Source organism: Athene noctua, chromosome 5 (genome assembly GCF_965140245.1).
Source record: "Athene noctua chromosome 5, bAthNoc1.hap1.1, whole genome shotgun sequence".
Classification (NCBI taxonomy): Eukaryota; Metazoa; Chordata; class Aves; order Strigiformes; family Strigidae; genus Athene; species Athene noctua.
In genome coordinates, this window is record NC_134041.1 from 26,702,373 (window position 1) to 26,727,416 (window position 25,044).

The 25,044-nt window shown below is 38.1% G+C and overlaps 1 protein-coding gene across 4 annotated transcripts in view; it reads left to right on the forward strand.

Moving 5' to 3' along the window:
• The window catches only part of KCNT2 (potassium sodium-activated channel subfamily T member 2), a 156,195-nt gene continuing 131,151 nt past the window's right edge, over positions 1-25,044 (forward strand). For all 4 annotated transcript variants that reach the window (XM_074908232.1, XM_074908233.1, XM_074908234.1 and 1 more), the window contains exon 1: positions 1-200. In XM_074908232.1, the coding sequence (XP_074764333.1) occupies positions 106-200 (95 nt within the window). In that variant the 5' untranslated portion in view covers positions 1-105. The remainder of the gene's footprint in view (positions 201-25,044) is intronic.

Here is a 25,044-nt window from a genome sequence, read left to right on the forward strand (position 1 = left end):
CGCTCCGCGCCGCTGCCCGCCCCCCGCCCCTCCTGCCTCGGTGGGTGGGGGGCGAGTGCCCCCCCCCTGGGGAGCGGCGGCGGGTGTTCCCCTCCGCCGGGCAGGATGGTGGACCTGGACAGCGAGGTGCCTCCGCTCCCCCCGCGGTACCGGTTTCGGGACTTGCTGCTGGGCGACCAGGGCTGGCAGAGCGACGACAGGTGAGCGCGCCGGTCCGCGGGCGCGGGGGGAGAGCCGCGGCGACAGGCCGGGAGGGAGCGGGGGGTGCTCCGCGGGCGGAGAGGGGCGGCGCGGACCCCGCGGAGGGTCCGTACCTGGGGCCCGAGCTCCGGGCGGCCCCGCGGCTGGCAGGCCAGAGGCACGCACCGCTCGCGGCGGGGCAGCCCCGGTGAGAAACTTTCCGGGGAAGGGGATGCGGCGGCCGCCGAGGGGCCCCGCCCCGCAGCCGGCGGCCGGTCGGGGCTGGCGCTCCCCAGCAAGGCGGGGGGCATCCCGCAGCCTGCGGGGCGCCCCCGCCGCTGCAGAAGGGCAGTAGCCCTCCTCCCGCGGCTGCGGGGGGAGGAAGGGTAGGACAGGTGCGGTACCGTCTCCGGATGATACGTGCACTGAGGGGAAACCCCGAACAAAACACGCCTTTGCCGCTTGTCAAAGGTTAACTGCGGGGTCTCTGGGTGTTTTTATTGTCCGGCATGCATGCTTCTTTACATGCAGTTTCTTTTCATGCTAGGATCCTAGGCTTGGCTGTAACTAACATTAATTTATTCCATTATGAATTATTTCAAGAACTGTCAGCATCTTTAACCAAGAGAAAAAGGTATCTGTTTGTCTCGAATCGAATAATGTCTTTAAAATTAAAAAAAAAAATCCCTTATATTGAAACAAATAAACCAGGAATGTGTGCTAAATTTCAAAATGCTAGATAAGCAGTATTTATGAACACCCAACAGCACCGTGCCACTCTATTTGACCATACGACATGGTGTGTCAGTAGGCTGTGACACGATCCCATCCTGCAAAATTATGTGTGAGACCCACTTTGTAGTAACAACTTAATGTGGTCAAATGACAAAAGAAATATTGTCCAGTTATGTGTGATGGTGTATAGGATCGATTTTAATTCAATCTCTTTGCATTGTCAGAATGAGTCTTCAAATCAGCGGTCAGAAACTTTGATTTAAATTCTGGTCTACGTCGTTTAGATTTTAACTACTTTCCTAAAGAAAGATGGGTCCTCACTGATAGGTAACCACAAGATTGTGCAGATATGTAACTAATTATTGCCTTTTCTTAGGGGAATATGCTATACATTGAAGCAATTAAATGATATTTATTCAGACAGTTATGAAATGGTGAATGGCATCTTAAGATAGTCACAAAAAATGAATGTTGTTGTTGAAAATGATAGTATTGTAGTTACATAATGGAGAGTTAAAGAGTATGCTTATCAAAGCATGGATTTATAGTTTAAAAATAATTAAACCATAAGCATATTCTGTATTTATAACTTCTGATCACAGCATTCTTTGAAATTTTAGAGACGTAGAACTTAGCATCTTATACCTACATTTTATTTTCTACTGGAATAGTAAAAAAACCCCGCAACCTTTCTTACTTCACCAACTTTATTGAGCTAGGGTTTTGATGGCTAAAATTGTCAAAATATTATCTATATACCTTTTTGGAGCACTCTGTGGCTTAACACTTTTTCCAGCTGTAGTTTAAACTTCTGTCAAGCACTTCTCTGATACCAGTCGTTTGACTTGAACTTTATAAAGTTACCTTCTATGGAAGAAGCGTGATCTGGTCTCAGATAGGAAGTAGTGTATAAGCAACTGCACAAACCATAGCATCCATTTAGCTGTAGAAATGTCTATATGCACTTAACAAAATGAAAATAAATCATCCTTAAAAAATATTGATAGCAGAATTATAGCATAACAGTATTATAAAGGATGGTTATTGTTGGAAAATTGTAGCAAAATATTAGTGGAAAATGAATAGTTTTAATTATTTCATTAATATTCATACAAGCATTACAAGAAAGATCTCTGGCACATCTGAAATATAAAATATGAATCCAGGACTGAAAATCGTTAGTGGAAATGGCTTTCTAGATCTTCAAGTGTTGTCCTGTTGCTGTGACCAGACACAGCCGCACTGTTGCAGGAAGGCTGTGCAGTTGTTTTCCCACAGTGCAATCAGGATTGTGCTTTATATGAGGCCATGATAGCAGCACTCTCTCCTCCAGCTCTGCAAGTTACCATAGCAGTCTCTTTTGATACTAGCTTTCCAGTAACTGAACAAAGTCTATTCGTAAAAAATCTTGAGTATTGTCTTTTGTTTGTCTACCTTACAATAAATAGGGTCCTGTCCAGACTCCTGTTTTTCTGTACTGGAGGATATCACTTTTAATTCTGAAATACTAATCCAGTCCCATGTTGCTGGTATTTTTCTACTATCCATTATAGAAGAAGCATACGTATTCTGCATAGGAATATTGTCAAATGGAATATTTAGAATATTAGACGTAACTTTCAGGAAATATTTAATGAGAAAGACTGCAGACCTGTGAGGACCCTGAGATCAGCTGCTTATTAGTTAGTAAGGAGTAGTATTACACAAGTATATCTTATTTTTAATTGATTGCTTTTTTGTCTTTGCACCCTTACGTAAACGGCTCAAGTTTGGTTTTGGTGAAGCACATCTTTTTTGTTCTAATTAATGTGCGATACAGATTTTGCAAGAGGTGTTGCTTGTAACCCCTTCAGTTGAAAGGACATTAACTATGAATGGAATATCTGAACACTAAAATACAGTTGAAGTAGCCTTACAGTATGGCTACGCAATGGCAAGTGATCAAGGTAGTTCCTTTTAGGAGGTTATTGGCCCTTTGCTGAGATGCTGGAAATAATCTTATGAATATTTCCAGTTCACTGCAACTTCTTAATTCCACTTGCTTTTGACTCTGGTAGTCTGATTTGTATCAAGGGTTTTCCATCTGTGTGGTATGGCAACTTCAGGTCTGTTACCAGCTGAATGCTTTGTCTTCTTAGTCCCATTCCCTTTTTGATCTTCTCAGTCTGTTCATCCCTGAGGTCTCTCTTTTCTCCTTCCATTCTGCCCTTTCTGGAAAAAATGCTCGCTTTTTGCTGGCTGGGAGGTATATGTTCCATCTCTGTGTTTTCAGATGCTTGTTTATTCTTCAAAGTGGAGAGGAGATTAAATTAATTCCTCTCATCTGCCACAAACCACCCTGGATTCTGTGTCACCAAATCACAGTTTCAATAGTATAGTTTGCCAGTAAGTCATATGGTAGTATTTAATAATAAATATGATTGAAAAGATATAGACCTCTCCTCTTTTTTTCTGAAAGATACGTTTCTGATATAAGCATAGTGCCCAATTTTGAAACCTTATTGGTTATGGTTTTTTAGGAGAAGAGTTTGATGACCTATTTCTTTTAAATGATCCTGTTAATCTATGAAATGCACACATGCTAAAATGTTTAGCTGAATGTAACACGACTCTGATTTGGGATTTTTTTTCTTAGACCCGTACCTGTTTGGAGTCAGATTTCTAATCTTCATTTTTTTTCTCAAGGACTTCTGTGGTAGAGCCTCTCTCAGGCTTCTTTCCTTTTTTTGGTGTCTAGCTCATGGTCCATTTCTTACCTATACTTCTCCAATACAGTAATATCCATCTCACTGTTTTTGCATTTGTCTCCCCCAAAAATAATTCTACTTGCATAGCTTAGATTCCTAACTGACCTTGCAGTTGGCTTCAGTAACGGATGGGTTCTGGGCTGACATATTCCAGAAACCACCAAATTGGATTGTGCATTATTTTTCATAGAAGATGTTGCTGTGTGAAGAAGAACATGGTGAATCTTTGGCAAATGCATTTGTTCAGTAAATAAACTATTTTGAATAATTTATTAATATTCTTGAATTTGCTGCGCAATTTTTCCTGAAAAAATAATTGGTTGTTAAAACCAGTTTTAGTTTTTGAAGAGCTAGATTTTCGAAGGACCTGGTTCCCTTTGAAAACTGTGGAGATGAAGCTTAATGCTTACAGTACACACATTTTATATGGAATAGTTAAAATAAACATTTACTCAGAGAGATAATTCTGAATAAAAACTTGTTTTCCTGTCACTATAAAAAAATTTTAAATATTGTCTGGATCAATTTGAAAAGCTTCTGCAGGACAGCATGTAAAAGATCAGCCTGGTGTCTGGAGCATGTGTGTGTCAAGTGGGTGATTTCTGTGGCAGGTAGGGTAGTGTAACAGGTTTCTTCTGGCCACAAATATCTCAGTCACTGGACTGAGGGTAAAGAGAAGATTAGGTCATTGACTTCTTCACTAATTCTGTAAGTAACTGCTGTTATCCCTTTGTGCATCTCACATTTTGCTTTCGTTATTGAAAGTATCTGAAACTGAAATAAACTGTTTTGATTTGCTGAGATGTTTCTTGACCATCATAATGCAATTTGTCTTTAAGTTTGGCATCTGGAGAAGGGAGCAAAAATAAAGGGGAAACTCAGTGATTAACACAAGTTATTCACCTGTTAATTCAGTGAGGTTCCACTGAATCATGATTGTAACAGTAAATTATGAAATAAAACATTTCATAAACCCACTGATGATCAATCCTTAGTCTTACCAGCTGTGTTGAAGAGCAACAAAAATAAAAGTAGAAAATACTGTACCTAGTGAAGACCTGACATGTTTAAATCTGGTAAATAATTTGCTTCAGAGGAGGGGAGAAAAGAGGGTATTTATTTTCGGTTCCCATGCAGGTTTTGGAAAGATACAATGAAGACATTATTCATGAAAGAAAATGTTTCTTGTGTACATATATAGTTACCATGTACTTCAAAATAACCAAAACACAGGACACTAGAGATGCAAAGAAAGAATTCTAAGTTAAAAATAAGAAGGCATTTACATTCTGTCGATATCACTGCTTTTTTAGTAAGGTCAGTCATATAAATTCAGTGCTTGAGTATCTTGCAGAGCACAATTTACCTCACATTTCTTAAACCATTTATGTACAGACAGCTAGTCCATTCTTTAGAAGCTTATAAAGGTATTAAAGCTTCATTTGTTTTAGTACATTCAAGTAAGCCAGGAATGTTTCCCACCATTGAAGCATGACTGCTTATACTAGTGAGCTGTTCTAATTTTCCTTTGCATGCTTTGGCCATAGCCAGCTTGCCAGAACTGTCTTGAACAGCGCACTGCCCAGGAATGATGTTGTAGTTTGAACCCAGAGGGCCACTGAGGACCACACAGCACTCACTTCTCTCCCCTCAGGGATGGGGAGGTGAAAATACAACAAAAGGCTCCAAGGGACAGGGCACAAGGACAGGGAGGTATGACTCACCCATCATGGTCATGGGCAAAAGATAGACTCTATTGAGGAAGAAAACATCAGTTTAATTTGAACAGCACCACCACTTAATTTATCAATCAGTAGGACAGTGAGATATACAACCACATCTTAAAAACATCTTCAGACATCTTCCCCCCATCCCTCCCTTCTTCCCAGGCTCATTTTTTCTCCCCATTTTTCTACCTCAGGAATGGGGTTTGTGGTCAGTTTGTCACCTGTTGTCTCTGCCATTCCTTCCTCTTTAGGGGAACGACTCTCACACTCTTCTCCTGCCCCAGTGTGGGGTCCCTCACACAGGAGACAGTCCTCCACAAACTTCTCTAACATGAGTCCTTCCTACAGGGCTGCAGTTTTTCAAGAACTGCTCCAGCATTGGTCCCTCCCACGGGGTGCAGCCCTTCAGGAACAGACTGCTCCAGTGTAGGCTTCCCTCAGAGCCCTGGCCTCCTTCAGGCACAGCCCCCTGCTCTGGCGAAGGCTCTTCCACAGGCTGCCCGTTGGCATCTGCTTCACCAGTGACCTCCATGGGTGCAGGGACACAGCCTGTCCCCTCACCACGGGCTGCAGGGGGATCTCTGCTCTGGTACACTGCCCTGCCCTGCCCTCCCCCCCCCCGGCTTCCTTTTTTTCCACTGACCTCAGTGTTTGCAGAGGTATCTCCCTCAACTCCTCCTCCTCCTCTCAGGTTCCCTTTCTTAAATATGTTATGTCAGAGGTGCAGCTGCTGTCACTAATTGGCTCGGCCTTGGCCAGAGATGGGTCAGACTTGGAGCTGGGGGAGCTTCCAGAAGCTTCTCACAGGGGGCCAACCGCTGTAGCCCCTTCTGCTGCTAGCAAAACCCTGCCACACACAAACCCAACACAAATGGTTTGGCAGTTAAGAGTGTCCAGGGGAGAACTCCAAGCAGTTAAGTTGAAGGTAGTCTCCCAGTTTGGGAAGCTGAAACAGTTTTCTGATACCTATGTAGGCTGTTTTGTGCCATTTAATGTCAGTGCCTGGGAATGTGCCTGGGCCAATGTAACTTACTTAAAGATGTACCTAGAGAGGGTCAAAGTAATTTTACTGTGATGGTAACCTCTACACTTTAACATTACATGCTGCTTCTCCCATTTGTGCTGCTAGTTCCTCTCTTTCTGGTATTCTGTATTTCCTGCACAGTCCCACATTCAGATTTATGCGTATATGGTGGACAATAAGTGCAAATAGATATGCAGAGAGAGCTATTTGTAAAGCACAGACCTGCTTGTGCTTGGTGCCTTCCTTCCTGAAATATGCAGTATAGCCCTTATACATAGGCAATAAGCGTATTCTGTCCCAGAGTCCTTAAAAAGAAAAACACCAACTTGCTGTCAAAGAACTTTGATTTATTGGAATAATTCTTTTCCCACAACATTTTAGAGAAAGAAAAAGAGAAACAAACATATGGATGTGTTTAAAATATGCAGAGTGAGATTCATTTTATTAACTTCATAAAAACGTATATAGTATTTTTTGTTTTATATACCTTTTACGCTAAGTCCTTTTGGGTTAGGTAAGATTAAACACTATGTTGGGCTTCCTTTGGACCTCGCACATCAAGTTAAATTTTATCTATGCTGAATATTTCTAGCAATATTAATTAAGAGACCATGAAGTACACATTCCAGCATTGAATTGCTGTATTAATAGTCTGTCATATGAATAAGTAAATTGACAATCATAAATACTTATTTTATACTACTATTTCATTCTACTGATGGTTGAAGTTTAGCATTGTATACAGAGCTAATATGTTCTAGGTAAAATCACTATTATTGTGCTACTTCAAAATCATGTACATCAAGTGGAATAGAAAGTACAAAACATGAACATAGAAACCCAATATATTTTCCAACACCCACCCTCAGAACATCAGATTTCATAACTTTTCTATATGCTGTTGCAATAAGTGTTTACAATTTCATAGTCATGGAACAAAAATTTACATTTTCTGTTATAAACTGACTTCTTAAATTTGGCTAAGTCAGAATTTTATTTAGCAAGCGGCAACAAGCAAAACAGCGCTGGGCAGCCGGGGAGTCTCCTGCTCCAACAACGGCCCGCACCCCCAGGGCATTTTGTTTTAATCTTATACTACAAAGTGTTACATAGTCATTATACACTTATGCATATACATTACTTGAACCCGCCTACTCCCGCTTCGTATGGTAATTAGCTTATCAGTCTTTTACGCTTGCGCAGAAGCTGCTAAAAATACGGGTAAGGGTCTCCAAATGATGGGCGGTGGTCGTCTGGGATGAAGGCCGTAGGTCCTCCTCACAGTGTGCTTTTCGCCTTTCGCCTGGAACGTGATGATCCACTAAGTCTGCAGCGTCCTTATCAGCCTAGGCCCAGCAGTCTCTTTGAATAAGGAGATTTATGGTCGTGAACACTCTCTTGTTCGCTTAATTCGGCGTCTGCAACTCTTCACACCTTTTGAAGTGCAGATGCTTCTTCTCTTGTTGTTCCCCCCCCTTTCTTCCTGTCACCATTCACACTATCATGTTAATTCAATTAAACATTTGCTGTTAGTATTACACAACATACAATAGTTCATATGCACTATCATGTTAATTGAATTGAACATTTGCTGTTAGTATTACACAACATACAACAGTTCATATGACAGTTCGCTTTTCTATTATCTTCTTACTGGATTTGATGAACAGACGGTTTACTACCTATTACATTTTCCAATTCAGTAATTTTTTCTTTTCTGTATATATGTAACAAGACACTTCAACAGGTACTGGAAATACATTCTAAATCCTACTCCTGTGTTGAGATAAAAATTTGAGTAATTTTGCTTCAGTATATACTTTCATGATGAAACTATAGAGCTAAATTTTACCGTTGTGCAAGAACTGTTCTTACATTGGATACTTAAAGAATTAAATTAAAATCAGCTTTCCCTTCTGATGTGCTTACTGCATAAATGAACATCACCACCTATCTGGAAAAGAAATAGATGCAGATAATTGGAACACCTCCACACATCACTTGGACAATTGTATACTGCTGGCTGTCATGTTGACTGGTGACTTTCAGGGAACAACTCCCTACTGTAAATCTCAGAAGGCACTTTAACAGTCATTTGTCACAGTGTGAATTAGTGAGTAAAGCCCTCCCTTTGCCTTTCCTTCCGGAAATCACCTGAGATCGTTAAACTAAAAGAGGATAAAAAGCCCACACATTTCTGAATCAAGTGATTTAAAATATCTCAGTCTAGATTCAGTTTACACAAAAATTCTATTATAATTTCCTCAAAAGAAAATTCTATTATGGTTTCTTCAAAATCTTCCTTTTTCCTTCAAGAAATATTGTAGTCAGTTTGGCCTCCTCATTTAGAAAACCTCTTAACTTTTATGAGTTCTTCCATTTAACAGAGACTACAAAATAAAAGGACTTAAGCAAATATTGTCAAATTTATCTTGATTTGTCCTTTTAAATAAATTTTCAAAATAAAGTGATTTAGAAGCCTAAATTCTATTTTAAAAGCTTGATTTTAATTGAAACTGCTGAAGATCTTTAATAGTCCAATTCACTAAGAGAGCAAGTATTTTCATGTCTGCAGTGGGAGTATGCACAGTAGTAGTTGGAAAGTTTGCATTGCCCTAAACTCTGAATAAAATAGCAGCATGTACAGGCCAAACCCCTTCTTACTGTGCAAACCTACCTAAATTAAAAAAGGATTAAAGAAAAATACTAATATTTGTAAAACAACAGCATTAGCCACACCAAGAGGTCTGAGTTTACACTTTTGTGGCAGGTTTAGGTGTACAGTCTCATGTAAGTACAGTCTCACTGTAAGTAAACTGTATGGAGATAATATATCTCTTTACTTGCCTTCCTTCTAAATTTATTTTAGGATTGGGTCCTTATTACAGATGAAAGGGAATCAGTTTACTTGTGCAGAAGTAAGAGGAAGTAATGCTTTGTAGAACCCAATTCTGTTAGCCTCATGCTAATTTCTGTTTTAGCATCATTCTTGCAAGAACAATGGAAGCACAAATGCATTGTTTCTCTATATAATACCACTTAAACTAGCACACACTGGAATTGGGGGAAGGACATGAAAAGAGAAGAGGAGCACTTCAGTGCTGTTATTACTGTATCTGTTTGAGGAAGATTTTGGTGGTATGCCTCAGCAAAAATTTTCTACTGTAGAACAGCTTTAAGTGTCTCAGCTTAAAAACTCCCACAGATCAAGTAGTCTTCCTCCTCTGAGACAGCATGATGCACAGTTTGTAAACATGCTTGGTACTTCAGTCATTACTTAATTATACACTTATTACTTTTGAAGCTCATATTTTTCCGTCTAGAACTTGACACATACTACTTTACATCTGGCAGACACTGTAATACTCCACGGGGAACTGAAGTTCTTTCCCAAATGATTTATCTCTTAATTTTATGATTATTATTCTATCACAGCCAATGATTATAATTGTTTGTTTTATAACAGTAACTTCTGTGCTGCACTATGTGTTACTCTCAGAATGACTTTTCTATAACAACTGGTAATATTAATACACATCATCTCCCTTTTATCCTGTACCAAAGAAATACCAGAAGCTTCAAAATACTTTTATTGTAAAATAAATCTGCCAACTATTTCAGCAGTACATATTCAGATTCTAGACTCCACAATTAAAGGTGATCTTTTGTACTGAATTCTGATACATACAATAAGCCCAAGTACTTTTACTAATCCACTTAATGCTTTTAAAGTAGATTATTCATATTTTTTCAAGTAAATGAGCAAATTAAGACCTTCCCGGAGCCCTGCACGCCATGGTCCCGTAATCTCTGTGTCACTGGAGTGAATGCCACTAAAAAATTGTAAATGTTCTGCAGCACATAAGATTTGGTACAGAATGCCTTTAAAACAGCTGTTAAAGATTTCAGCCTCCCCCATGCAATCATCTGCTAATTATGTTAGCAGTCAACTTCCTGGTGGGAAGTAACAGTAAAACAGAAACAGTCATTAAGAGACAAAATCCAGTGTTTATACTCACAGATAAAACCAGTGATATTATTATTTACTCAGAAGTATCTCTTGAGGGACAAATCCTGCCTCTACTGACAGAGATATCTGTTAGGAAATGCTGAGTTTTACGGTGGAAAGCAGGTTGCTAAGTCTGACATCGCTGTGCTTGACTTGTAGAGTATCGAGCTATGAAAGGGGAGAGAAGGCATTAGGTTAAGATCAGTGCAAGTTATCTACTGACTTAGCAAAAAGAAGAAAACTTTACCTACCCCTCTGCCTTGGTCTTACAAGTCTCCCGCCAGCTTTAGCCATTAATAACTGCATATCTAACAGCTAGTACAAGGATCATGTGCCTGGCAGGGGCAATTGCATGATTTGAGCAACATTCTTCACTATTGATTAGTTCTGCCAGGAAAGTCCAGCCCTGCCTCCTAGATTCTGTACCCTGAGTCAAACCACTGGCTTTTTGCAAAGAAAAGAGTTTGCGCTTTAGCTTTTTATAGTGTTAAAGTTAATACCATTTACCGTACTTGAAGTATCTTTAAGTTATAGAGCTCCTTCAGAGTATAGTGATGGTTAAAATATTTAATAAGGAGTAAACACTATAAAATAGCCTCACTCTTTTATTGTTTTAAATAGCCAAAAATGTTCTAGAGGTTTATATTTTTCTCACATTGTTTTCTCTTCCCCTTGTGACTAGAGGAAACTGCAGCACAGATAAAAGCAGTGTTACCAAACTGAATCTGAAACAAATACAGATGGGAAAAACAACAAGCAGAGTTGCAAATGGAAAACTGTGGTTATATTTGTTCTTTATGTGACAGCACCTGTTAATGCACGATATTTCCTGACTCTAGGGGGGGATTTAGTTTTCCATCTTCACACCAAATTCAGAAGAACCTAAGGGCACTGGTCACTTACCACTATTGCCCTGTAATTTTCACCATAAAGCAGAGTGCTATAACAGAGATGGTGTAAAGGCTAAGCTCTGTATTTAGCTGAATGTACCTTTTTGAAAAGTGAGCAAGCTGTTTTCACTGTGTACCACAATCTGGCATTTGATCACTTGTTCAAAGGAGCTTAATCAATTAAACAAATACCTTTAAAAAGGCATTTTTTTATGTATTGCTCAGTTTTTGATTACTGTTTTGTTCTCTCAGTAGTCGTTTAAAAAAGATAATACAAACACAAAAAGTGGAACGAAATACTCTGTTATGTGCAGATGTTGATTAGTCAACCAGGTTTCATAAAAACTCTCAAAATCTATATATATTTTTCACCCATCTAAGAATATCACAGCAAAGTTTATCTCACAAGACTAGTTCTAGATACCATGTCTTATTGACACTGAAGAATTCATTTGCAAACTATATTCAGAGTGGCCCACATGATAATTTATTTGTGTGCTGAGACTGACCACAGATTGCATGAAAGTAACAATTTAGCTAAAATGATACGAACAACATTCAAAATGCACTGAATTAATTTTAAAGGCTTGATTAGTTCTTGCTTCCCATTTTTCCTCTTTGGGAGTTCACAGATCACAGTCTGAGTCCAGGAAAAACCAGGAAAGTTAAATTTGTGCTGATATTATGAATTTATTTAATACAATTAATTGTGGATTACAGTGTGCGACTAGCTCAACTGGTCATTTACAGTGTTGGGATTTTAGTGTGATGTTGGCAGAGTGCTGCATGTGGTTGGAAGAACAAGGCTGGCTAGTAGAAATGTTTCAGAAGTATCTGTGAGGGGGTAAGAGAGGGAACTTTTGTGAGCCTCTATAGGCAGTCTTCTGACATATACCATGAGCTAGTCTGAGACTGTTGTGAAAGCCCTCAGGTTTTGCTTTTAATTTCAGACAAAAATGAGCTGTTAGAAGATCACCATTGTTAAAATTATGAGGTGAATGTCTTCTTCCAAGGCAGAGATGACTGGGCGTGTAGAGTTGTCTAGCAATCTGCTGCTACTTGACTTCAGGCTAAGGTGAGCCGAGCATTTAGAAATACCTTTTCCTTTTAAAATTTCATTTTTACAAGGAGTCACATGGAAAATACAAGGGGGAATGGGTACAAGTTACTCATGGGGAGACACTGATGGGACACAAGAGGAAAATTTTTCACAATGAGAACAATCAGCCAATGGAATAATCTTCCCAGGGAAGTGTTGGATTCCCCAACAGTGCACACTTTTAAGATTTGGCTGGACAGGGTGCTGGGCCATCTTGTCTAGACCAGTCTTCTGGCAAGAAAGGTTGGACCAGATGATCACTTCCAACCTGGTGTTCTGTGATTCTAATATCAAGACAGCTAGTCTGGTTCAAAAACATAGATTGCTCCTCATTGTATTAATATATTCCACCCAAATCTGATCAGTGTTAAGATCTGCATAAGACAGCAAGATGACAGAACAATACCTGTCCTAACCCACCTCACCAATACAGTTAGCTAAAGAGATCTTAAGTAATTTGACTCTCATCAAAGCCAAGAAACTGAAATTTCTACATGCATTTGTGAAGCCACATTTAAGGAAAAAGAATAGTGTTTACATTGAACAGGCCAATTTTCTGAAGGCACTTGCTAAATGATTTTCTAAACTCACACAAGGCACATTATGAAAGTTATTACTTTGTTAGTTATTACTATTTGTTACTTTGAAAAATTAAATAGTGGGCATACTATTTTACCAGCCATACTGCTGATGAGCAGCATTTTACTTCCAAGAGTACTGAGATGTTAAGTGCTATTTAACATGAATAAAGATCACAGACTCATAGACTAGTTTGGGTCAGAAGGGACCTTAAAGATCATCTCGTTCCAACCCCCCTGCCATGGGCAGGGACACCTTCCACTAGCCCAGGTTGCTCAAAGCCCCGTCCAACCTGGCCTTGAACACTGCCAGGGAGGGGGCAGCCACAGCTTCTCTGGGCAATCTCATCCAGTGTCTCACCACCCTCACAGTAAAGAAATTTATCCTTAGATCTAATCTAAATCTGCCCTATTTCGGTTTAAAACCATTACCCCTCGTCCTATTCCTACACTCCCTGACAAAGGGTCTCTCCCCAGCTTTCCCCACTTCCTTCGACCTGCTGGCCACACTTCTCTTGATGCAGGACACAGGACACGGTTGGCTTTCTGGGCTGCAAGCGCATAATTCCTGGCTCATAGTCAGTTTTGCGTCCACCAATACTCCCAACTCCTTCTCCACAGTGCTGCTCTCAATCCACTCCTTGCCCAGCCTGTATTTGTGCTTGGGATTGCCTCGACCCATGTGCAGGACCTTGCTCTTGGCCTTGTTGAACTTCATGATGTTCGCACAGACCCACCTCTCCAGCCTGTCCAGGTCCCTCTGGATGGCACATCCCTTCCCTCCAGCATGTTGGCCACACCACACAGCTTGGTGTCGTCAGTGAACTTGCTGAGGGTGCACTCAGTCCCGCTGTTCATGTCCCCAACAAAGATGTTAAACAGCACCGGTCCCTACACCGACCCCTGAGGAACGCCACTCATCACTGCTCTCCACTTGGACATCGAGCCGTTGACTGGAACTCTTTGAGTGTGACCATCCAGCCAATTCCTTATCCACTGAGTCCAGGTAGATGACATCAGTTGCTCTTCCCTTATCCACCAACGCTGTAACCCTGTTGTAGAAGGCTACCAAATTTGTCAGGCATGATTTGCCCTTAGTGAAGCCATGTTGGCTGTCACCAATCACCTCCTTATTTTCCATGTGCCCCAGCAGAGTTTCCAGGAGGATCTGTTCCATGATCTTTCTGGGCACAGAGGTGAGATTGACTGGCCTCTAGTTCCCTGGGTCTTCCTTTTAATCCCTTTTTAACAATGGGGTTTATGTTTCTCCTTTTCCAGTCAGCAGGAGCTTCACTGGAGTGCCACGACTTCTCAAATATGGAGATGGATAATGACTTAGCCACTTCGTCTGCCAGTTCCCTCAGAACCTGTGGATGACAGAATTAAACTTTTAAAATATTGTGAAAATTGATATTTTAAATTTTTCTTAATCTAATGAGAAGGCAATTAAAACCATGCCTTATGATTAATCAGGAAGTGCAATAGCTCACACCGAATAAGGAGACTGAGATTTAGCTAAAGTCATTAATTATATGTAACCTGTTAGCTGTGGAGAGAAGTGTATCAGACAGGTGACATTTTAGAGATAATAATGACTTTTAAAATACTTGTTCTATTACGTATTCAAAGTTCTTGAATCATTGCCACTCCTTAATGAGACATTTATGGTTTGTATTAAAATTTTCTACATTTTGAAATGTAAAACAATAATCATATGTTATGGTTGTACCTTACAGGAAGCTGTGTTTGAAAGGAAGAAAGCAATTCCACACCACTGTTACATATATTCCGGTGTATACATATGTTAAGTTGCAAGTATTACTTCAGAAATACTATGTATTTTATCCTCCACCTGGATGACAACGTTGAAGCCAAAGCACCCTTAAGTACTAGAGAATAAACATAGATATGTATCAATGCACAATTCTTTTAGGAAGCGTTGTCAGCAGGAAATGTCATCAACACTCTTCTGTTGATTTGGTAAATGGAGTCTCTGACAAACTTTTCTCTGTGGGAAACATCAGACGAGACTCCTACTATCGTGGTACTGGGCCTTTGTTTTATGCCTTTTTCTGAGTCTTTGCCTGAATACTATTCCTCTTTGTATTTATCTGTTAAATATTTGCCTTTGACCTTTGTGTAATTGTTAAACACATGATCATGAGAGACTAAAAGCATATATAGCTCCCATAATTTCAGGGAAATTGTGATAATCTCAGAATCAGCTCTATATTTACTTGGCAGAGTAGCTGGCATTCTAATGGCAGCTTTTGGGGTATTGTATAAGTGTTTCCAGATTGCAAGTCTGAACTGTTTGAATATGTAACTTTCGGAGAGTTTTTTTCTTTTTTTAAAGTTACCCTGATCCTGGGCATGTGTAAAAAGCATGTGCAGTATCACTTTTTTTTTTTTCTTTTCTTCTTCTATCTTTTTCACTTCTTAACACTTCAGCTATACATGGAATCTCAGATAAGTTCTTTCTAGGCTTGCTAAAGTATCTGTGGGAAGTTCCTGACAAATTTAAGTTGACTTCTTACTATTTTTTTCCTTTCAGTTCAGTCATGGTTCCTATAATTTCTTACCTTGTAATAAACAAATACTGCTAATCTAAGTAAAGCTGTAGCCAAGTGGGGAATTGAACAGAGTACAGAAAAAATGAATGAAACATTTAAACTACTTATTGCTATGGCTATCATATACTTGCACCCTACCTAATTCTGTCAGTAGAAGGGAAAATGTAACTTGCAGAAGAAATAAATGTTTGCACAAGAAAAATTTAGTTTAAACAATCTGATGTAAATTTTATTATATGCTTCAGTGTTTTGTGACAAGTACACGTTTTTGGAATACAGTCAAAAAGATAATGGCGTCATATTTTTAGTTACTAAAACCAGTAAAATATAGTATAATTGTCTTTAAGGATATTATTATTAACAAGTGATATTTCTCCTTTGGCAATACTGCTGGGGCTGACCAGAGTCAAGAAATAGTGATAAAAACTAGACTTTATGGTGTATTGTTGTGGGTTTTTTTACTCATAAATAGAGTTCATACAAAGGTGAAGAACTATTATTAGCTAGATATTTTAGCTGAAAAGGACTATGCACATTTACCACACAACTTGATCAGTAAATTTCTGTAATGACTTTCAGTAACTCTGAAGAGGCTAGTTTAATCCTTTCCTCAAAAGAAACTGAAGAAAGGCTAAATTATTATACTGAATAGTGGTTTGATGAGAATTAGCACAAAGCTTGATTTTAATGGGAAGTCTAATCTCTTCAAAGGCAAAAAATCTTTTTCAAGTAATTTTCTGCTTATCTGATCAAGTAAAGATTCACATTCCAAAAAGTTCTGTATCAATTTTCACTTTAGATCATAAGACAAAAAAGAGACTTCAGCATTTATTCCCTAGTACAAAACCTAATGTAGGTAACCTGTTAAAGGCCTTGTTCCATAGAAATTATGCACAAATGGAAAAAAAACCCCAAACCCAACTCTGTTCCTTGCTTGCCATGCTCCGCTGTTCTCATAATCTCTCCTTCATGTCCAACAGATTTAGAGTTGAGACTGCATTATTGTGGAAGCAAAACACCAATGTTTTATCCATCAGATTGCCATGCAACCTTAAGTGGATTTGTATACTAGTGTTTTGGCCGGAGTTTCATTCACTGTGTATCATTAATATTCATAAAGATACTGTAAAAACACTAAATCTGCATGAAGAAAGTTAGCCAAAAAGTGTTCCAGCAGTTGTGGAGAAATGGGACACACATGCATACATGACCCACAACTTCTTTTAAAGTAATTTGCTTAGAGATTTTAATCTTTTTACATTGAATATCACCTTCTACTACAAGTAGTCTTGTTTATTTCAATGAGCATATTTATGGTGCTTAGTCTGAGTAGAAGAGGTTATTTTCTGTTGAATAGAAAGCATCCCAGGCTATACAATATAAAGCTTTATGATCAACTTTACTCATTGCACCTTGACCCATTGTAACTTACTAAGGCACCAGATATACCTGCACAGATTTTTGAATATATGGAAAACTCAAAGCTAGTTTCACTAGATTAAGCATAATAGGTGAAAAACAAAACTAATCTAAACAAATGTTCTGGGAATCCATATGCTGATTTTTTCATTATCAAATGTGAAATAATAGTTTATTATTCTAAGTCTGTTTGATAAATGACATGTATGTGTACATTTTCACCCCCTACAAAGTTGGGATGTATGTACAACTAGTAATTACTGGCCCCATTAGAGTACTGCTACTGTATTGAGGTTCATGGAACTTTATGCCAGTGAACCACTGTTTTACATTACATATTACATTTTAAATGGCGGAGCTCCCAGTGCATACTGTTAGGTTGTAAATAGAGTATTTCTGGTGACATCTTAGTGACCAGTGTAAAAATATTCTAGAAGATTGAGTAGGTCACAGATAAGTCGTGTATCTGACAAAATACTGAAAATAATATGTTAATTTGTTGTTATGCAATATTTTAAGAATGGACATTCTTTGGGCACTGCTGAAAGTATAACTGTTCTACAAGTCCAATGCTAAACAATGAGCCAATACAAAAATGAGAGCTGGATATTGTAGTACTTGGTTTTCTTGTAAACCTTAGCACCAGATCCCATTTCAAGTACTCTTGCCCCTTGTCCAGGAGAATCTAAACTGGCTAATATGGAGTATCAGGAGTCTGGGAAATTTAGTTATATTATGAAGCAGCGCATGTCCAATGTAAAGTACACCAGGAGGAAGATTACAGTGTCAAATAATGAACTGAAACTTTTAATAATTTTTTTGTGTGTAAAGCTTTATAGCAGAATGTAAATATCTGGCATCAGAGATAAGCTAGCATTTAAAGTAGGTGGTATTTAGGTAGCTAAGAGGAAGTTTTCCTCCCGTTAACATTACAAGGAAATCTCTCATAAATTATTACATAGTTTTCTAACCGTATACAGAAGATCTAAATCTTACTCTGTAGTCTGACTGAGATTTTGATGTTACACAGATAAGCATAAAAAATAAAATTACAGTGTCAAGTTGATAATCAGAATAAAAAAAATTTGTCATATGTATTTAAAGTTAATTCAGTAAATTCACTGAAAGTTTGGTGATTTTCAGAAGCATCAAAGAGAAAAGCCAGAGTGGTATAAAAAATTTCCCATTGTTGTTTGATCATTTCACCCAGAATATGGGAGCATAAGTAGGATTGGTAGAAATGCTGAAATACATAAATAGACTCCATAAACAGGGTAGGAACACTATTTAACAGTATATTTGAATATGTCTGAGAGACACTTCTTCATTTCCAGTGGAGAAGTAGTTCAACATGGTCCACTGGAATTAAGTTATTCTATTGATAAATTATATTAATTTCTTTTTCAACTGTGCAGAATTGCAAAAAAAATTCTGAGAAAAACAAAACCAAAAACTCCAGGTAGACCAGTTTATTTCATCTCTGAGTCTAGACTGAATTCAGGCTACATCCTTTTCAACAAATTTCTCCAAACTAGTCATTATCTCATGGCTTCGTTAATTTTAAGAATCTGGACCATTTTGAAGACAAGACATTTTACACAGTCATTTTAACTCAGACTGTTTCCTTCACATTAGTGATGATAATGTACATTTCCCAACACTCAGCTGTGAGAGCATGATTTTATAACTTTTATCTATTTGTAGTTTTTGTGGTGACATTTTAGAGTTGGAAAGTGCTGAAATGAGCAAGTGACCACAGACAATACAAAAAGACTAGGTTATAGAAGGGATATGAATCAGGATCTCAAAGACATGCAACAGAAGGCCACGTTTTCTCTTACCTATTGTTAGATGAGTAGACTAGATGTTAACGTTTAAAATGTAGGAAGCAAAATAACCATAGTGCAGATGGTAAACTACAATGCAATTTCAGACCTTTCAGTTCAGTCACAGAGGTACCAGGAGAAGAAGATGGATACATGCAGTTTTTATGAGCTATTAGAAAAGGAAAAAAAGGAAAAAAAGGCCTCGGAACTCTAGTTTTCTGAATCACATACACTTGGAAACTGTTCATATTTCTTTTCCCTTTCTTTATTAAAAAAACCCCAAACCCTCCATTTTCATTACCAAAAAAACCATAGAAAAGAGTGTATGTTCCTTTATGAAAAAGGATTTTGTACTATTTTATTTTTCAAGTTACCTTTTTATTCAGTAGGCACTTTTCCTTTTTGACTTTCAAGCTAATTTATATTAGAAATATAAAAATAATATATGATTCTGTAGCAATGCTAGGATTTTTATTCTACAGTCTTTCCAAAATAAAATGTCTTCTGTGAGGATAGGCACTGACTTTGTGTTATATCAACGCTGTTTGTTTAATTTTTGGGTTGTTTACTTCTTTTCCATATTATAAGCATTTGATTTTTTACCTTTGGTATCAATCTACAGAGAACCTTTTCAAATGCCTCATAAAAATTTAAGTACATGATGTTCACTTCAGACTTCCCTCTTATCTATCTCTTCCAATTATCTTATAATGGAGCAGAGTGCTGCAGCTCATACTCTATTTATATCTGTCATTTGCTTCACTCTTAGTTTGTTCCCAGGCTAAATCCAACTGGTAGGTCTTGGCATGGATGCCATTTATTCTTTTTCATCTCTTGTTGACATTCTAATGAGTACTTATATTTTTACCATTCCTAATGTACATTGTAAGAATATTTTTGTTTGCCTTTTGCCATGATTTTATTTAGCTGCTATTTTTAATGCCTTACTCTTATCTCTAATACTGTGGTTACAAAACATGTCAATTCAGTATCTGGCACTGTAGCCTAGTCTCTGTGCCTGAAAACTAAAATTTTAGCAGATAGGAGTACAGCAACCGGAATATATAAAACGAAGCAGAATTCTGATATTCATTGTATTACATTAATCCTATATCTGAGACTACTACAGTCATGCATGTTCTTCACATCCAGTTAGAAGTTGTGTGGATATATTTGTGCTAAGAACATGGCTTATGCAACTCCACAGAAATTGAAATCACACTGAGCATTATCTGCTGTCCGTTTAAAATATTAAGGTGTTCTCCGACTTAAGTGGCTATAGAATTGGATCCTTGAGAGTCTTTTTTTTTTTTTTTTTTTAAGACAAAGCATTCTTGGGGGTTTCTAAAGAGAAAAATGGCCAAAAGAACATTGGAAGGAAAGCATTGTGCTATACAAAAATCTGATTTTGAACTTCATACCTACATGTCTCGTATTTTTATTATTAATTGTATTTCGATACAATCTAGAGACCTTGAATGTAGGTCAGACCATTGTAGAAGAGCACTGTAGGGAGCTAGAGGAGCATATGATTTCCATTTCAAAAAGAAGGTGGCAGAAGTCAACCAATGTGCAGCAAGTGGAAGGAGCACAGGAACAGGATTTATAGATCAAATTTGAATCAAACAATGAGGAATTGAGTGTACTGAACTGCCCCTAATCCTGAATACATACAAAAGACTGATACTTGAGAGGCACTTTTTGAGAGAACATTTGAAGACAGCAAACATGAAAATGGAAGAATGACTGAAGGAAAAATAGGCAAGGTTACAGCAGTAAATGGAACACAGCCTTCCTCTAGACAGAACAGTGGCTTGGTAACCTTCATGTGTAGATGGTGTTTATGCAGTAGAATAGGACAGAGGATTCAGTTGTTGGCTGTGGGTAACTATTCTCTAGAATCAGTTTAGCACAAAAAAGATGACCCATAAAAGCCTCCTTTTGGGAATATGATGCTTATGCATCTTCTTGTACTTCTTTCAAACACAGTTCTGACTAGGCTTCTAAAAGGATCAGTTTTGATTTTATGAACATTACAGATTGAAATAGGGAACTATATCATGCTTTATTTTAGGAAGCTATCAGTGTATAATGTTGTTTCAGTTGACTGTAAATTTATACAGCTGAAAGTTAAAACTGTAAGCTTTGTAACTGCCATTGTTAAAAGGGTGAAAGCTCTTAAAATATTAATTTTTTGCCAGTCATATTTGTCTTTGCTCAATTAGGTTTCTTGTAAAATTGAAGAGTATCTGCACTAAGGCAGACTATTTAGTCTGTTATTTAGCAGATTGAACTGGTCTGCTTGTTCAGTTATTTAGCAGACAGTGGTAAGTGATAAGAGGAAGTAATGTAAGAGCAGAGCAAGTAACACACTGTTGCTTATTTTAATATAGCCTCATTCTGTTATACCCTCTTTTCATACTTTCCCCTCCATCAACACTCATCCCATTCCTATGTATATTCCCGTATTCTCTCCATTTTGTTCTTACAATCAATATAGTTATTATTGAAACAAATCATCAGCATTTTCCTAATGATACCAAAGTGCTCCTGATGCTGTCTTCTAAAGAGTTAAAATGTGCTCTGGAACTTTTGTATTAGTTAACATTCTCAAAATGTTATTAGACAGTCTAATATAGGCAGTATGATTAAGGAAAGGTTGCAGAGGAACATCCGTACTATGTTAGACAGAAGTAACTTGTGTTTGTGAAATGGGCTTTGTCTGCATAATTATTAGCATGATCAAGTAAACAAGTGATACGTTCTGCTTAAACTACCCCTGTAGGAGCTCTAACATCCAAATACTGACAGGTATGTGATTTTTTCATAATCCGCTTCAAAATATTTTAGCACTTTAAGAACACTGTTTAGGGAATTGGCCTATATTGTCTGAGTTTAGGGAATTAATTTTGAAAATAAGATAACATTTGTCTAGACTTGAAGGAGACAAAAATGAACTCATTTATTTTTGAAATGCTGTTTATAAATATATAAATTTGCCAGTTGCAAAAATTCTGAATGGATGTGTAACAGAAGTATGACAGCTATTACTACTGTATTATGAATACCATAGATGTTTTACAGAATGAGTGGAAGGCCTTTCCTAAAAGGCTCCCTAGCCTAAGGACCAGTGATGGAAATATGTATAGCCAGCAAAAGTCTCACTGGTAATGAATGCACAGCCGTTTATTATGGTAAATCCAGGTTTAGTTTTAAACATAGTTATGGATAACATCAGTTTTTTTAACGAGACTTGATAGCAACATAAACCCAAATACTTATAATCACATTTTGGAATGCAATTCTATGATCTTCTACACCAATATATAGTTCATAATCATTGTTAGTCAGTGAAACACGGCAGTTGCACTGTATTTTCCACTATCCCAGTGTGTTTGCTCCTGCTATACCTTTGCATTAGCTGTGATAATCACAGTGATTAAGACAGCTCCAATCAGCAAACTGATCCAATTGAAAACTCCCTCTCCAAAGGAAATAATATAAACCGTTTTCAATTAGAGCAAATTCCTAGTCAGATTCATCTGGAAATCACCCCTTCGGAAGGGTGATGTGAGCGGTGACGCCCCTTGTGGAGATGACAGGTTCTTACACTGGTTATAAAAGTATCTTAACTTGACAGTGTATCTACTGCTGTCTGCCTGCTTTACATGGTTGACAGATAAGTGATTTTGTGTTTGCAGCTAATTCATACAAAAATCTGTACCACTGGTTTATGTGGTAATAAGCAAATCAAGTGTTGTTTGGTCTGTACTGATAGATTTAGTGATAGCTGGCAAGAAAAAGTATTTAGAGAGCAGTGGACTATATGTTCTAGTTCCACACATAAACAGCTACTGCATCTGTAAACTAAAAACTGCCTATATGACTTTCTTGAAAGTCAGTAGTAAGCTGATAAATACCAAATAGGTGATTCAGTGAGGACATGCATCTGAATATTTGTAGTGATTTTGCTGCTGCTGCAGACAGATCCCAAATCTACACTAGTAAAAAACTCCATGCTGAACACGTGTACGTATTTTCCACATTGTGTATACACTGGACTGCAAGTTTATCACTCAACACCACAACATTAAAAAGTTCAGCTAGTTGAAACTGAAACTGGTAGACTTGCAAGTGCAGTCTAAGTATAGCCTCAAGGCCTAAATACCTCTGCATTGCCTGGTCTTTGGCAGCAGCTTTTTTCTCTGTAGTGCAAGTAATAGCAAGCTCAAATCAAAGCCCACGGCTTGGGCCTCTACTACTGTCAGGGCTGCTATTCCTTCCACTGCAGGTTCCAAAAGTAAGGAAACTGTTTCATCAGTCTGAGCCCAACAACTTTGTGTAAAGTGGCTACATGAAAATCCTGGGCACCTGCTTTTGTTTGGCACATTGTATGCTTTGTGAGGCTTTGCTGCAACTTCTGCTAGCCTGTGCTTAAGCTTCATTGTGGTAGTTGTTGTCTATGCCTCTTTTCTATCAGTTGTATCTCATGTTTTTCTGGGGGTTTTTTTGGTTGTTCTTGGTTTTGTTTTTTAAACACACAACTAGAGAAATAATCAGTTTTATTATTTGGCTGCAGTGGATTGCCACTGCAATAGTGATTTGGACTGTCAGACTTTTATTTAAAGTCTTACTGCACTATATACCATGTGTCAAATAAAGGTTTCAGGTCATTTCTCTGAACACACAATATCTTGACAGTCCTACCCAGATATTTATGTTTACATTGCTATATAGAGTGTATGTACATGGATTTACCTTCCACATAGCATAAAACTCAGCCAGCCTTCTTTGTGCTGTGTAAACGGCTGTGAGTGAGGCTGCTGCACAGGGCTCTGGAGAGCAGCTTTGGCACTTACTCCACACTCATCATATCCTTCTCTGGAGGGGATTAGGAGGTGACAAAGCAAACTGTGGTGACAGCTGGGGGTGGCAAGAGGAAGTTGTGAGGATTAAGGATGGAAGGGAAGGAGTAAGTGGCAAGGGTGGTAACAAAGTGAAATTGAGCACTTCTTTCACATCTTCCAAGCTGAGGAAACATTCTAAGGTTTTGCTGAAGGAAACAAGCAAGAGGTGAAATAATCAAGGAATCAAAGATGTATGTATCAATCACAGTTATATAGATGTTTACATAAGGACTACAGGTGACCTCACTAGAGACTAAAACTAGCAGCAACTTCATTCTGGTGAAGTAAAGGTCTAAATATGTAAAGGTTATATTGTTTCAAGAATTTCGCTGCTTACTCTCCCATGACTTGGCAATACAGTCCACTAGTGTCTGAAAATGGAGTTTATGCCTGGGTTGCCTTTGCAGAATAGACACATGTGAATTGTAGACTGAGTGCCAAACTTCTAGACTGGAGATGAATTTTACCTGCTAGATTTTTCCTATAGCAGAAAGAATATTTTTTGAGGGAACTGTGTGATTCATGTTCTGAGGCATCATGTTAGTATCACATCACAGGAAATATGGAAGACATATCACTGGCTTCATTTTGAAGTTGGATTTTTTAGATCCAGTAACTGCAAGATGCTCAGATATTTTCTCAAGGTTAATAGTTATATACACCAGGTTTATAATTGTTTTAGAGAAATATGCTAAATTTCAGGATTTGTTTCTCCTCCAAATATCCATATTATGGACATTTTGTGTTTGTCTTGAAAGAAGCAACTAAACAGGTCAGAAGAAAAAAAAAACAGGTCAGTCTGAATGGGGTCAGAGAATTCAGATTCCTCAGAGATATTTCTTTGGTGGCCAATTGAAAATAAAAAAAGAGTAGGTTCTTAAGTGTAAAATGTACTCATTTTTAGTTTAACACTTGTGAAAAAAGACTTCCATGTTTGAAGGACAGTTGCAATGTTTTCTGAAAATGCAGGCTATTCCAATTCATCTGATACTTATAAAACTTTTCTCAGTATTTTCAGTGAAGATGGCCTTGTTTTTGCCATTTTTACTGCTGAACTCTGTGGGAAGCTGTTAAACAGCTAGGAATCATATTATCATCCCCATATAGTTATTCAGAAAGCAATCATGACAACTAAGTTAGGTCAGAGAAATACGAGAAGAATACAGCTCCCAAAAGGGAGGATACAGAATACAGCTCCCATCCCATCAGAAACCCAACCTTCAAAATTGTTTTTCTGACTAGATATAATTGTGCTGTGCATTCTTCCAGGAAACACTGAATAAATTGTTGGCATAACTAGCATAATACAGTAAAAAATCAAAAGCAGAAA